Here is a 15,325-nt window from a genome sequence, read left to right as displayed (position 1 = left end):
TACTTCATCTGGGGTCATTGCCGCTGGCATTATTGGGAGCGCGAGGAGCGGGAAGACTGCCGGGGATGCCGGAAGGTGAGGATATCATGATTTTTTTTTTAGATTTTTTTTTATTTTTTTAACAATTATATGGTTCCCAGGGTCTGGAGGAGAGTCTCTTCTCCTCCACCCTGTTAACCAAGCTAACATGATCCGCTTACTTCCTGCATGGTGGGCATAGCCCCATGCGGGAAGTAAGCGGATCAATGCATTCCTATGTTTTTTCCGGAATGCGATTCCGCCGCGTAAAAAAGCGCAGCATGTGCACAAAAAATGCGGAATGCATTCTAATAAATATGATGCTAAATGTATGCGTTTTCTTTTTTTTTTTTTGCGGTTTTATCACGAAAATTCCTTAACGTGTGCACACAGTCTAAGGGACCTTTATAAAGCCTTAGGAAGCCTTTGTAGGTGTTTTTTGTTAATTCTTCTAATTTACTGAGATAATGACTTTTGGGTTTTCATTGGCTGTAAGCCATAATCATCAACATTAACAGAAGTAATCACGTGGAATAGATCACTCTGTGTAATGACTCCATATAATATGAGTTTCACTTTTTGTATTGAAGAACTGAACTAAATTCCCTTTTTGATGATATTCCAATGTTATGAGAAGCACCTGTACATGTGCAGACCATGGTAGATGCATGTATTATAATAACTCTTCACAGATGGTAACATATCGTCTGTTTCTGATAAGAAACGCAAGTTCTTCGTGTATGACAAGTTTCCTGACTGTTTGCTATGTCCGACAGGCTCGTTGGCGGGTCTGATTGACATCTCCTCTCACTGGATGACGGACCTGAAGGACGGCATTTGTGTAGAGTGGTTCTGGTTTAACCACGAGCAGTGCTGCTGGAAGTCTAATAATGTCACCTTTGATGATCGGAATAACTGTCCCGAGTGGAGAAACTGGGCTCAGCTGATAATCGGCCGCTCTGAGGTAGGGGATTTAATTCTAGCTCCGTCAGTGCATCCACCAACATACCCAAAGGGCATTGAATGCGCACCGGCAGGGGGCCAGTCATGTCACGTGCCCATCTGTGCACCTCTGATATGATGGCAGGTCACGGATGGGGTGCTATGACAGCAGGGGGTCTGCGGAAGACCTTCATACTCGTCATTATGGAGCTCCATTGAAACGTCTACCTGTGTCTGAGCTTCAGAGGAGCCGGTGATTTGTGCTATATGCAGCAATACTGTGGGACTGCTGCATATATCACAAGCGATCAGACAATCACAGCTTCAAGTCCCCTCAGGGGACTGTTAAGAACAGTGAAAGTAAGAAAAAAATGTTTTCAACAATATAAAAAAAATAAATAAACAAAAATAACTTCAAATCCTCCCTCTTTTCCCCCATTGAAAATAAAGATATTAAAACAATACACATACTATCGCCGCGTTCAGAAAAGCCCGGTTTATCAAAGTATAAAAATAATGCAATTGGTAACAAAAAAAGAAAAATGGCAAAACGTTAACCTTTTGTTTTGGGCGCAGCGGTACCACAAAAAATGCTGCAACAGGCGATCAAAATGTCACATGTATCCCAAAATGGTATCAATGAAAAACATGGTCTTTTCCCACAAAAAAATAAGCTGTGACACGCTCCACCGACCGAAAAATGAAAACGATACGGGTCTCGGAAAATGGCGTCTGTTTTTTTTTTTCTCCACTAAACTAATGAAAGAACCTGTATATGTTGGGTATAGCCGTAATCGTACTGATGATCAGAATCCTATTGCAAGGTCATTATTACCACATGATGTACACCATACAAACAGTTCCCAAAATACAATGTCAGAATTGCCATTATTTCACGATTTCTCCCCACTTGGAGTTTTCTCCATCGTCTCATTGGGGGACACAGGACTGTGGGTGTATGCTACTGCCGCCAGGAGGCTGACACTAAGTAGGTATAAAAAAAAAAAAAAAAGTTAGCTCCTCCTCCATAGTATACACCTTGCCACTGGCCCTGACAGCTCCAGTTTATGCTTAGTGTCCGTAGGAGGCACATCTCTGGGTTTTCCCAGATGCTTTTTTCTCTGAAGATAAGACGGGGGCGACGGACCCTTTTGAAGGGGTCCGATCTCCCCAAACCAACAACGGGCGAGCACGTGGAGTGTCGCCTCCACGTATCCTCTCCCGCGACGTGGGATTTTTTTGCCGGACTAAGAACCTGACCACCCTGAGGTAACGGAACCCTAGGTTGTACAGGCATTCATTCCTTGTCCGTGCAGCCTCCACTTCATCACCAATGCACGACTACGGTGTTTAAAGGAGGCAGACGGTCCCTCTCCTCGCCTTCTGAAGGGTGTAAGGAGTTAGGGTGCCTGCACCGTCTTTTAATATTTATATATGTATATATATATATTTATATGTGGATTTTTTATGTCTAACCTTATGCGCTGTCAGAGGGCTGCACAGGGGGGGGCTCCTGCTTCATCGCGCGTTCTGCTGGCGACTATATCCGGCGCTGTGCTGGTTTCCAGCGTTTTTTCCCCACAAGCAAACTTCAGCAGAGGCATGGGCGGAAGTCCCGCCCCTTTTTTAGACGGTTTCCTGTTCGCTGAGGCATTATGGATCTTGTAGTCTGAGCATGGGCGGAAGTCCCGCCCCTTTTTCGGCGGCTTCCTGTTTTCTCTGTACAGCCTGTGGCATTATGGGTCTTGTAGTCTGGGGGAAGTCCCGCCTCCATGGCGACGGTTTACTTCCGGTTTCGAGCACCCAGCTTTCCCGGGAGAGCAGGGGAAAGAGTAAAATCTAGATCCCTGCTTCGGCCTAAACCGGGTCCATGTGCGGTAACTCCTCCCACTTTTTTCAGGCATCCGCCCTGTGAATTAGTTTATATGTGTGGTTTGCACAGGAGACATGGTTCAGTGTTTGAGAGCATACGGGGACACAGGACTGGGGTAAGTGCTACTTCCCTCAGCCTGACAACAGTATTTGTTCTAGACCTAGTAGCTCATAAGGAGATACGGAGCATAGCAGCAGCAGCAGCAATAGAGTCATGTCTAGAAAGACTAAGACTCACTCAGTTCTGTATACCTCATGCATTACCTGTCAGTCTACTTTTCCGCATGCGCAAAGTAACCATTTCTGTGAGGCTTGTGATTCCGAGCGCGTGCAGGAGCCCGCCGTCTGCTACCCTGTCTGCTTCTCCGCCGGCTATCCTGCCGGGTGTGCCTGTACCTGGGTCGGCAGTGTCTCCCCCTGAGTGGCGTCTCTAACAAAGGCGGTTGAGTCCCTTCAAGCCCCTGTCAGGGACATTCATCCGCCTGTTTTGGAAAGATCCTCCGATTTTCAGGATCCTCCGGCCTGCAGGGGCCGTACTCCCTCTAGGCAGACACAGGGGAAACGATCCCACACAGCGTCTCCCGGTCCGTCAGGTGCATCAGCATCTTTGAATCCTGTCTCTCGATCTCCCTCTCCTGCGGAATTGAGTGAGCACGGTTCGGACTATGACTCAGAGGGGTCTTTTGATTTAGAAGCTCCTGGTTATCAGGAATCTGTTGACAGTCTCATTGAGGCCGTTAACCAGACCTTGGGAGTAGAGGATGTGGCCACCTTACCTTCTGGTCATAAGGTGTCCTTTAAGAAATTCAAGCAACCTCATAAGGTGTTTTCTACTCATCCTGAGTTTGAGGATTTAGTCAAACGTCACATGGAGCGACCGGATAAACGTTTCTTAGGCCAGAAGGCCCTAGGTGCAAGGTATCCGTTCGCTCCAGAGCTTTGTAAAAAGTGGGCAGAATCCCCTTCAGTGGATCCTCCCGTATCCCGTTTGGCCTCTAGTACGTTGCTGTCTCTTCCTAATGGGTCGTCTATTAAGGATCCGACTGATCGGCTCCTAGAGAGTCTAGCTCGGTCTCTGTTTGAGGTTTCAGGGTCAGCCCTCGCACCGTCTTTTGCGGCCACATGGGTTGCCAAAGCTATGATAGCTTGGTCAGAGTCTGTAACTAAGGCTCTTCAGGATAAGGGGTTTCCTGTAGAGGTGATAGAGATGTCAAATCAGATATCTTTAGCAGGAAATTATCTGATTAATGCATCCTTGGATGCGGCAAATTGTTCAGCATTGGCTGCGGCAAATGCTATTGCTATCAGAAGGGCCCTATGGCTAAGAAATTGGCGGGCGGACTCTACTTCAAAGAAGTCCCTTACATCCCTTCCTTATCAAGGTGTCCGTCTTTTTGGCGAAAAATTGGATCAGCTTATATCTGATACCACGGGAGGTAAAAGTAATTTCCTTCCTCAACAAAAGGTTAAGCAACCTTTTCGTCGCCAATTTCAAGCAAGATTTAAATCCTTTCGTAACTCCCGGTGGTCTGCGGCACCAAGCGCAGGTCCCCCAAGTTGGCCTGTCCAAGACCGGGAGCACCAGGTCTCCTATAGGGCCAATCCATTGGCAAGAATGCGGTATCAACCGTCAAGATCTAGGGGATCTAGATATCCTCAATCTTCGGCTAAATGACTGGAGGCAGCTTCTCGTCGCTTCCAACAGAGTAGGCGGTCGCCTACTACTGTTCATCAGTCCTGGCTGTCAGTTGTTCACGACAGATGGGTAAGAGACCTGGTGGTTTCAGGGTACAAAATAGAGTTTTCCTGTCTCCCTCCAGGCCGGTTTTTTCCGTCCAGTCTTCCCAGTTCAAAAACCCGTCTAAGAGCTTTATTCAGAGCAATCGAGTCTCTTCAGTCCAACGGGGTCATTGTCCCTGTTCCAAAGGAAGAAAGGTTCAAGGGGTTTTATTCAAATCTGTTTACGGTTCCCAAAAAGAATGGGACCGTGAGACCCATTCTGGACCTAAAGTGTCTAAACAAATTCATCAGCACTCGTCGCTTCCGTATGGAATCTCTCCGCTCGGTCATTGCGGCTATGGAAAGGGGAGAATTCCTGGCTTCCATAGATATTCAAGACGCCTATCTGCACGTTCCTATATTTCCTCCTCATCAAAAATTTCTACGGTTTTCCATAGGCGAGCGACACTTCCAATTCACTGCATTACCTTTCGGGCTCGCCACTGCTCCCAGGGTGTTCACGAAGGTGATGGCAACAGTGGTGTCAATCCTGCACTCTCGAGGCATAGTCATTCTGCCTTACTTAGACGATCTCTTAGTCAAAGGACCAACTTTGCAGGCATGCAGGGACAACGTCAACATCTCTTTGGACACCCTAGCTCGTCTAGGGTGGCTGGTCAATTTAAAGAAGTCATCTCTAGTACCATCTCGGAAGATCTCTTTTTTAGGGATGATCTTCGACACCTCTCGGGGGCTAACTATTTTACCCCAGGACAAGGTGCCTTGTCTCCGGCAGGAGGTAAAAATTCTTAGGCAGCCAAGTTTCCATTCAATCCGGTTCTGCATGAAGGTCTTGGGCAGGATGGTAGCAGCTATAGAAGCGGTTCCATTCGCCCAATTCCATCTTCGTCCACTCCAACAGGCACTTCTGTCAGCCTGGGACAGGAGTCCTTTGTCTCTCAACCTCAGGTGTCGTCTGGCTCCTGGGGTCAGGCAATCCCTGATATGGTGGATGAGGAGTTCCTCCCTACTTCAGGGGAAAGCCTTTCCTCCAGTTCATTGGCTGGTAGTCACTACAGACGCCAGCCTTCTCGGTTGGGGAGCAGTGTTTCTCCAGCACACGGCTCAGGGTCGTTGGTCCCCAAGGGAATCAACCCTTCCAATCAATCTGTTGGAAATAAGGGCAATTTGGCTGGCTTTGCAGCACTTTCACCATCTTCTGGCGGGTCGCCCGGTGCGGATCCAATCGGACAATGCCACGGCCGTGGCCTACGTAAATCATCAGGGGGGCACTCGCAGCAGATCAGCCATGCGCGAGGTAGGACAAGTCCTCCGCTGGGCCGAGAACAATCACTCTGTGATCTCGGCAGTTTACATCCCGGGCAAGGAGAACTGGGCAGCGGACTTTCTGAGCTGACAGGGGCTTGCGCCCGGGGAATGGTCTCTTCACCCCGATGTTTTTCGGCAGATATGTCTACGCTGGGGAATCCCGGACGTGGATCTAATGGCCACCGGGTCGAATACCAAAGTACCCAGGTTCGTTGCTCTGTTTCGAGATCCAGGAGCAATTGCCGTAGACGCACTAGTCCTATCTTGGAACCAATTTCGTCTTCCATATCTGTTTCCCCCTCTGGCGCTGCTTCCAAAGGTCGTCAGGAAGATCAAGTTAGAGGGAGTTCCGACAATTCTAGTCACCCCAGATTGGCCTCGGAGGTCATGGTACGCAGACCTAGTTCAGCTGATCGTCGGTGTTCCTTGGCAGCTACCAATGCAGCCAGATCTTCTGTCGCAGGGGCCGATATTCCACCAGAACTTAGAGGCCCTGCGTTTGACGGCTTGGCCGTTGAATCTTGGATTCTGACCCAGGCCGGTTTTTCTCAGAAAGTAGCCTCAACTATGGTTAATGCTCGAAAGACAGCTTCAGCACGCATTTACCACCACACCTGGAAAGTCTTTCTCTCATGGTGCAGGAAGAAGGGTCTTCCTCCTCTTCGGTTTTCCATTCCTAATGTCCTAGCTTTTCTCCAATCTGGTCTAGACTCAGGTCTCGCTCCAAGTACCCTTAGGAGGCAAATATCCGCCTTATCGGTTCTTTTCCAGCGCAGGATCGCTACCAATCTGCAAGTAAAAACTTTTTTGCAGGGAGTCTCTCATATAGTCCCTCCTTACAAAGCTCCGATAGAAGCTTGGGACCTTAATTTGGTCTTGAGTGTTCTTCAGGAACCTCCATTTGAGCCCCTCCAAGATATTCCTTTAAGGTACCTTTCTTGGAAGGTTTTGTTTATGGTAGCTATAACATCCATTAGGCGGGTATCGGAGTTAGCGGCCTTGTCCTGTCAGGCGCCGTTTCTACAATTTCATCAGGATAAGGTGGTGCTGAGACCAGCACCTTCCTTTTTGCCAAAAGTAGTCTCCTCATTCCACATTAATGAGGACATTGTCTCGCCTTCTTTTTGTCCTGCGCCTACACACCGGGTGGAAAAAGCTCTCCATACTCTAGATTTGGTGAGAGCTCTGAGAAGATACGTTTCTCGGACCGCTTCTTTTCGAAAGACGGATGTTCTGTTCGTTCTTCCTGCGGGTCATAAAAAGGGACTCGCAGCTTCTAGATCGACCTTAGCCAGATGGATAAGAACCACTATTCAGGAGGCCTACCGTATCAAGGGTGCAGCCATCCCGGCTGGGATCAGGGCACACTCTACTCGGGCGGTAGGGGCTTCCTGGGCGCTTCGGCACCAAGCTTCAGCAGAGCAGGTTTGCAAAGCGGCCACTTGGTCCAGCCTGCACACTTTCTCTAAACATTATAATATCCACACTCAGGCCTCTGCTGATGCAAGTTTGGGAAGGAAAATTCTTCAGGCTGCGGTATCATACCTATAGGCGGTAAGTGCCTAGGGGTTTTCTTCCAGTGAGTCTTCTTCCCACCCTGGGACTGCTTTGGGACATCCCACAGTCCTGTGTCCCCCAATGAGACGATGGAGAAACAGGGATTTTTGTGTTACTCACCGTAAAATCCTTTTCTCCGAGTCGTTCATTGGGGGACACAGCTCCCTCCCTATTCATTTTATTTGTCTATGGAGTTGTTCAGACTATAGTATTATTCTAGACATGTTGTCTTTGCTCTAATGCTGTTTTGTTTTCTCTATCTCCTACTGCTTGTGCACCAAACTGGAGCTGTCAGGGCCAGTGGCAAGGTGTATACTATGGAGGAGGAGCTAACTTTTTTTTTTTTATACCTACTTAGTGTCAGCCTCCTGGCGGCAGTAGCATACACCCACAGTCCTGTGTCCCACAGTCCTGTGTCCCCCAATGAACGACTCGGAGAAAAGGATTTTACGGTGAGTAACACAAAAATCCCTGTTTTTCCTGTTTTCCAGTACACTATGTGGTAAAATGAATGGTGTCATTGAAATGTGCAGCTTGTCCCACAAAAAACCAAGCCCTCATATGTCTGAGGACAGAAAAATATGGCTGTAGGAAGAAGGGGAGGAAACGACGGAAGCACAAAAATGGAAATGTCCGCGCCGTGGTGGCGTTAACGACTTTCTGCACATTGATGTACAAGTTTGTTGTGGTGAATTTGCCGCTCCGGTATGTTGCAGGGATGGAGCGGTCACATACAACTTGGCCCCCACGGCAGTGGCTGTGATCGTACCTATGTTCAATCCTGGCTGGTTAATAAAAGCTGAAAATAGGAATAATCTCACCCAAAAGACCATTGTAGGCACAGGAGGTGTCCAGTAGCGATCCTTCTGAGGACTCCGAGGAATCCTACTACCAGGTCTGCTCCCCATGCGTTTCCTCAGTCCTGATTCAGCAATGGCTCAATGTTTTCAGAATACGATGACCAAAGGTAAACTGGAAATACGTTGTTGTCCAAAAGAAGCTTCCGAAAATGTTATTACTTTTATTTTTTGTTATCTATTAAAAAATGCAAAGTGAATGAACAAGTCAATATTTGGTGACCATCGGAAACACCATTTCTTTTAAGTACTTGCAACATCGTTTTTGAAGGAACTCGGCAGGAGGTTGTTCCAAGCCCTTATCTTCTGTATATGAGGCTTGGGCAGATCCTTCTGTCTCTTCATGTGACCCCAGACAAACGGGATGATGTGAGATCAGTGCTCTGTGGGGGCCGGATCATCACCTCTAGGGCGCTGCCTTCTTTGTGCTGAAGATAATTTTTATTGAACTTGGCTGGATGTTTGGGGTCGTTATTCTGCTGCAGGATAAATTTGGAGCCGGTCAGACACCTCCTGATGGTATCGCATGATCTAGAAGTATCTGCTTGTATTTGTGGGCATTGAGGAAATGTCAATACTAAAGGCAATAGAAAGTGTTCATCCTTTGAAACTTAGTGCAACAGCTGAATGACACGCTGTGCTTACTTCACTTCAAAATTGGAACATGTCCAGCAGTGCCATCAACTCAGAACTGATAGGAATCAGTAGGACCCAGTATACCCACCTACTACTCAGACAAGTATGGTCAGAAGTGGTCTTCATGTAACTATTGTGGCCAAAAGCCATATCTATGACTTAGAAACCAGGTCAAGTGACGCAACTATGCATGACAACGTAGGAACTGTGATGCAGAAAAATGGCAGCAGATCCTCAGGCGGATAAGTCAAAATATGAAATATTTGGCTGAAACAGAAGGCGGTTCGCCGAAGGACCAGCGATAATGAGGGTTTGTTGACAATGTTGGATTGGGTGGAAGGTTCTGCAAGTTTGGGGCTGCATTTGAGCAAATGGAGTTGAGGATTAACCCCTGAGATTTGTTTTTTCATGACACTTCATGTTAGTGGTAAATTTTGGTCGATATGATTTGTGTATATTTATAAAAAATATTGAAAACTTGTCAAAAAACTTGAAAATTTTGCAATTTTCAAACTTCAAAATTTTATGCCATTTAATTAGATTGTTGCCCCACACAAAATAATAAATAACATTTCACATGTTTTGGAAACATTTTTTTGTTAGGAAGTTATAAGGGTTAAAAGTTGACCATCGATTTCTCATTTTTCCAACAAAATTTACAAGACCAAATCAGATTTCATCAAAAGTGACACCATTCTAAAACCTGCACCCCACAAGGTACTCAAAACCACATTCAGGAAGTTTATTAACCCGTCAAGTGCTTCACAGGAATGAACAGAATGTGGAAGGAAAATATAAACATTTTACTTTTTCAGAACATTTTTTCTTTAGTCCCAAATTTTTTACTTTCACAAGGGTAACAGAAGATAAAGGACACCAAAATTTGTTGAGTACACCAATGCCCTATTTGTGGGGGAAAACTACTGTTTGGGCGCACGGCAGGGCTCCGAAAGGAAGCAGCACAGTGTGAGTTTTTGAACACTAAAATGTCTGGAATCGATAGTGGATGCCATTTGATAGAATAGTCAGCGGGCGTCATGTCGCATTTGGAAAGCCCCTGATGTGCCTAAACAGTGGAAACCCACCAACAGTGACACCATTTTGGAAACTACTAAAGGATTTTATCCAGGGGTATAGTGAGTATTTTAACCCATAGATACTACACAGAATTTGATAACATTAGGTCATCAAATTAAATATGTCGTCATTAGTGTTCAGCGCAAGTGCTCGCAGCTCGAGTTTGCACCAAGTATTGCGGGTGCTTGAGCGACCCCCGATTCAAACTCGAGTAGCGAGCACTTGCGCTCAACACTTGCGCTCAACACTTGTTGTCATATTGTCATTTTTTTTTTTTACCTTTGAAAATACCCTATCCCCAGGCTAACCCTAGCCTATCCCAACCCTAATGGCAAAGAATAAAAAAAATACAAATTCTAAAATAAAAAAAAAACGGTTGCCATTTTAATGCATATCGGCAGTCGTTAAGGGGTTAATGATGTCCTCTATGCTGAGAAATACAGGCAGATACTTCTCCATCATGTAACACCATCGGTAGGCGTCTGATTGCCACCAGATTTATTCTTCTGTCGGACAACAACCCCAAGCATCCAGCCAATGTCATAAAGAACTAGGAGTCCTGGGGGTGATGATCTGGCCCCCGCAGAGCCCTGAGGTCACATCACCTCGTCTGGGGTCACGTGAAGAGACAGAAGGATCCGCACAAGCCTCATACACAGAAGATCTGCGGTCAGGTCTCCAAGATGTTTGTCACAACTTCCTGCCGGGATCCTTCTATTTTTGAAGGCATTTTGACTTTTGAGCATTTTTCCCACCTGCCTAAAACTTTAAACAGTACTATGTATATAGATTGCACGGACCCACTCCCCTTAGGTCAATTATACTGCACCATGAATGCTATAAAAAAATAACTCCAGAATCTTGTATACAATTGATATCTACTAATGAAAATCACAATTTATCCATCAAGCAGCCAGTCCTTACACAGCTCTTTATAGAGAAAAATAAGTTGTGGGCCTCAGAAAATATTTACCAAGCAATTTTTATTTTTATTCTTCTTAATACCTATAAAAAAAAACTATATAAAGTTAGTATCTCGGGAATGAAAATTAATGAAATGAAGTAAATGACAATTATACCAAATGATCGCTGATGTTTAAAAAACAAAAAAAGTCTTTCTGTATATATTTGTGTGTGATGGTAGGTCTATGTCTAAATAACAATAAACCTAGCACTCAACTTGATGCTCAAACTGAAGGATTTATTGTAGTACCAAGCAAACGTTTCGGTCCAGCACACGGACCTTCATCAGTAACGTACTGTACTATAAGAGAGGTCAAAGAGACCCAGGTGTCTAGGCACTCGTGCCGAGCAGCATCTAATATCACAGCTCCGTAGAGGAATCTATAAGGGACCAGAGACTGTTCCGGAAGGATGGAGCTGTGCCAAGGACTAGACGCGGTATCCACCGTGGATACCGCGTCTAGTCCTTGGCACAGCTCCATCCTTCACTTTGAGCATCAAGTTGAGTGCTAGGTTTCTTGTTATTTACACTAAGGTGTGGGAACCTACCTAAGCACCTTACTCACAGTAGTGCACACGGTTTTTGTTCTACTGGTAGGTCTATGTCTGTCACACTCTATCTTTGTGTATATACAGTGGCTTGCAAAAGTACTCACCACATAGGCTTTCTACCTATTTTGTTACATTACAACCTGTGTGTGAATAATTTTGTAATCCGATTTGTGTGTGATACATCAGTACTAAATAGTCCACGTTGGTGAAATGAGAAAAAAATATAGGTAGAAATTAAATTTATGAGATCAAATAACTAAAACTGGCCTGTGCATATGTATTCACCCTTTTTTTGCTCACATGTCTGTCACTATACACATTGTTGAAAGGCCACAGAGGCTGCAACACCATTAGCATGAGGCACCACTAACCAAACACCATGAAGGCCAAAGAGGTCTCCAAACGCCACCATGAAGACCAAGGAGATCGCCAAACACCACCATGAAGGCCAAGGAGATCACCAAACACCATGAAGACCAAGGAGATGTCCAAACACCACCATGAAGGCCAAGGAGATCTCCATGCAAGTCAGGGACAAAGTAATTGAGAACTACAAGTCACGGTTGGGATACAAAAAAAAAATATCCCAATCTCTGATGATTCCCCGAGCACCATCAAATTCATTATCATCAAATGGGAAGACCAAGGTACCATAACAAACCTGCCAAGAGAGGAAGCCCACCAAAACTTTCAGCCTGGGCAAGGAGGGCATTAATCAGCGAGGCAGCACAGACACCAAAGGGAACCCTGAAGAAACTGCAGAGTTCCCAAGCAGAGACTGGAGTATCTGTCCATACAACCACAATAAGCCGTACACTCCCTTGAGGTGGCCTTTATGGAACAGTCAGCAGATAAAAACCTTTACTTACAATTTTTGTGTGTTAGGCTTGTTTTGAGTTTGCCAAAAGACTTGTGTGAGACTCACCAAATGTATGGAGGAAGGTGCTGTGGTTAGATGAGACCAACACCGCTCACCACCCCAAGAAATACCATCCCCACAGTGAAATGTGGTGGCAGCAGCATCGTGCTATGGGGGATGTTTTTTGGCAGCAGGGACAGGGAAAATGGCCTTAGTTGAGAGGAAGATGGTGTGAAATACAGGGATATTCTAGAGACTTTTTCAAAGTGACATGTAACTGTAATTACCACCAAAATAGAGGCTCTACAAAGTACTGACTTTAGGGTGGTGAATACAGTTAGGTCCATATATATATATTTGGACAGGCAACATTTTTCTGATTTTGGTTATAGACATTACCACAATGAATTTTAAACAAAACAATTCAGATGCAGTTGAAGTTCAGACTTTCAGCTTTCATTTGAGGGTATCCACATTAAAATTGGATGAAGGGTTTAGGAGTTTCAGCTCCTTAACATGTGCCACCCTGTTTTTAAAGGGACCAAAAGTAATTGGACAATTGACTCCAAGGCTATTTCATGGACAGGTGTGGGCAATCCCTTCGTTATGTCATTCTCAATTAAGCAGATAAAAAGCCTGGAGTTGATTTGAGGTGCGGTGCTTGCATTTGGAAGGTTTTGCTGTGAAGTAAACATGCGGTCAAAGGAGCTCTCCATGCAGGTGAAATCAGCCATCCTTAAGCTGCGAAAACAGAAAAAACCCATCCGAGAAATTGCTACAATATTAGGAGTGGCAAAATCTACAGTTTGGAACATCCTGAGGAAGAAAGAAAGCACTGGTCAACTCATCAGTGCAAAAACACCTGGGTGCCAACGGAAGACAACAGTGATGGTTGATCGCAGAATAATCTCCATGGTGAAGAGAGACCCCTTCACAACAGCCGACCAAGTGACCAACACTCTCCAGGAGGTCGGCGTATCAATATCCAAATCTACCATCAAGAGAAGACTGCATGAAAGTAATACAGAGGGTTCACTGCACGGTGCAAGCCACTCATAAGCATCAAGAATAAGAAGGCTAAAAAACATCTAAAAAAGCCAGCACAGTTCTGGAAGAACATTCTTTGGACAGATGAAACCAAGATCAACCTCTACCAGAATGATGGAAAGAGAAAAGTATGGCGAAGGTGCGGTACAGCTCATGATCCAAAGCATACCACATCATCTGTAAAACACGGCGGAGGCAGTGTGATGGCTTGGGCATGCATGGCTGCCAGTGGCACTGGGTCACTAGTGTTTATTGATGATGTGACACAGGACAGAAACAAGTTTCAAAGAGAGCAGTAAAGCCGCACCCTATAATTATATGGTCTCTATGGACATCGGGGCGCACATCCTCACCAGGGGGTCCATCCCAGACAGAACATCCAAATCCAAACTGAAGAAAAGGACAGCGCTGTCCTTTTCTTCAGTTTGGACAGGACAGAAGCAGCTGAATGAATTCTGAGGTCTTCAGAGCTGCCATACTGTGTGCTCAGATCCAGCCAAATGCAGCCAAACTGATTGGTCGTCGTTTCATACTACAGATGGACAATGACTCAAAACATAAAGCAAAAGCAACCCAGGAGTTTATTAAAGCAAAGAAGTGGAATATTCCTGAATGGCCAAGTCAGTCACCTGATCTCAGCCCAATTGAGCAGCATTTCTCTTGTTAAAGACTAAACGTCACACAGAAAGGCCACAAACAAACAGCAACTGAAAACCACCGCAGTGAAAGCCTGGCCGATCATCAAAGAGGAGGAAACACAGCGTCTGGTGATGTCCATGAGTTCAAGACTTCAGGCAGTCATTACCAACAAGGGGTTTTTCAACCAAGTACTACAAATGAACATTTTATTTAAAATTATTGAATCTGTCCAATTACTTTTGGTCCCTTTAAAAAACAGGGTGGCACATGTTAAGGAACTGAAACTCCTAAACCCTTCATCCAATTTTAATGTGGATACCCTCAAATGAAAGCTGAAAGTCTGAACTTCAACTGCATCTGAATTGTTTTGTTTAAAATTCATTGTGGTAATGTCTATAACCAAAATTAGAAAAATGTTGTCTGTCCAAATATATATGGACCAGTGTAGTTATGCACACTGAACTTTTTAGTAATTTTGTCCTATTTGTTGTTTGCGTAACAAAACAAAAAAAACAAATGTTCAGTTGTCGGCATGTTCTGTATATGAACTGATGGAAACCCTCAAAAAACTGTGAAATTCCAGGTTGTGAGGTAGCAAAGCACAAAAAATGCTAGTGGGGTGTAAGGGTGGGTGAATACTTTTGTAAGCCACTGTGTAAGTATTGTGTGTATTATACAGATGGATTTATCATAAAATAATATAGTGAGATTAAATAATCCTTTTTTTTCTCCATATTGTGTGGGTTTGCCTGGTGATGGTGTCTGTAGTATTCTCATTGTTAGAGGTTGCTGTTTAGTTGTCATTTATTTTCTGTCTGACCTGTATTTGCAGGGCGCGTTCCCCTACATCTTGAATTACATCATGTATATACTGTGGGCTCTGCTATTTTCTCTCCTTGCCGTCCTGTTGGTTCGCAACTTTGCCCCCTACGCCTGTGGCTCTGGTATCCCGGAGGTAAGACGTCCTCTCACACTCCTCGGTGTATGAGATGATCCGGGCCCGCGGTGATTGTCGGCCTTATTGCTACTTTGTATTGTTTTATCATGGAGCCGCACAATGCCGAGCTCTCCAGAATGTACAGTGCTGAGCCTGGCAAGAATTATCAGTACACTTAATTCTATATGTTCAATGGTTATCAGATGTGGACATGTGCGTTACAGACGCTGGACTCATTTATTTGTATAATTGAATATTGTTTGTATGCGATGGAACTTTTCTTTGTATGAACTACAAATCTAATGAGCACTCAGCTATACA

The 15,325-nt window shown here is 45.1% G+C and overlaps 1 protein-coding gene across 3 annotated transcripts in view; it reads left to right on the top strand.

The window, feature by feature from the left end:
- LOC138662748 (H(+)/Cl(-) exchange transporter 5) overlaps positions 1–15,325 on the top strand; it is an 88,480-nt gene that overhangs the window by 37,393 nt on the left and 35,762 nt on the right. For all 3 annotated transcript variants that reach the window (XM_069748649.1, XM_069748648.1, XM_069748650.1), the window contains 2 exons: positions 795–982; positions 14,900–15,022. In XM_069748649.1, the coding sequence (XP_069604750.1) occupies positions 795–982; positions 14,900–15,022 (311 nt within the window). The remainder of the gene's footprint in view (positions 1–794; positions 983–14,899; positions 15,023–15,325) is intronic.

Source organism: Ranitomeya imitator, chromosome 2, assembly GCF_032444005.1.
Source record: "Ranitomeya imitator isolate aRanImi1 chromosome 2, aRanImi1.pri, whole genome shotgun sequence".
Lineage (NCBI taxonomy): Eukaryota > Metazoa > Chordata > Amphibia > Anura > Dendrobatidae > Ranitomeya > Ranitomeya imitator.
The sequence above is the reverse complement of the archived record's forward strand: the minus strand, read 5'-3'. Positions and strand labels throughout refer to the sequence as shown.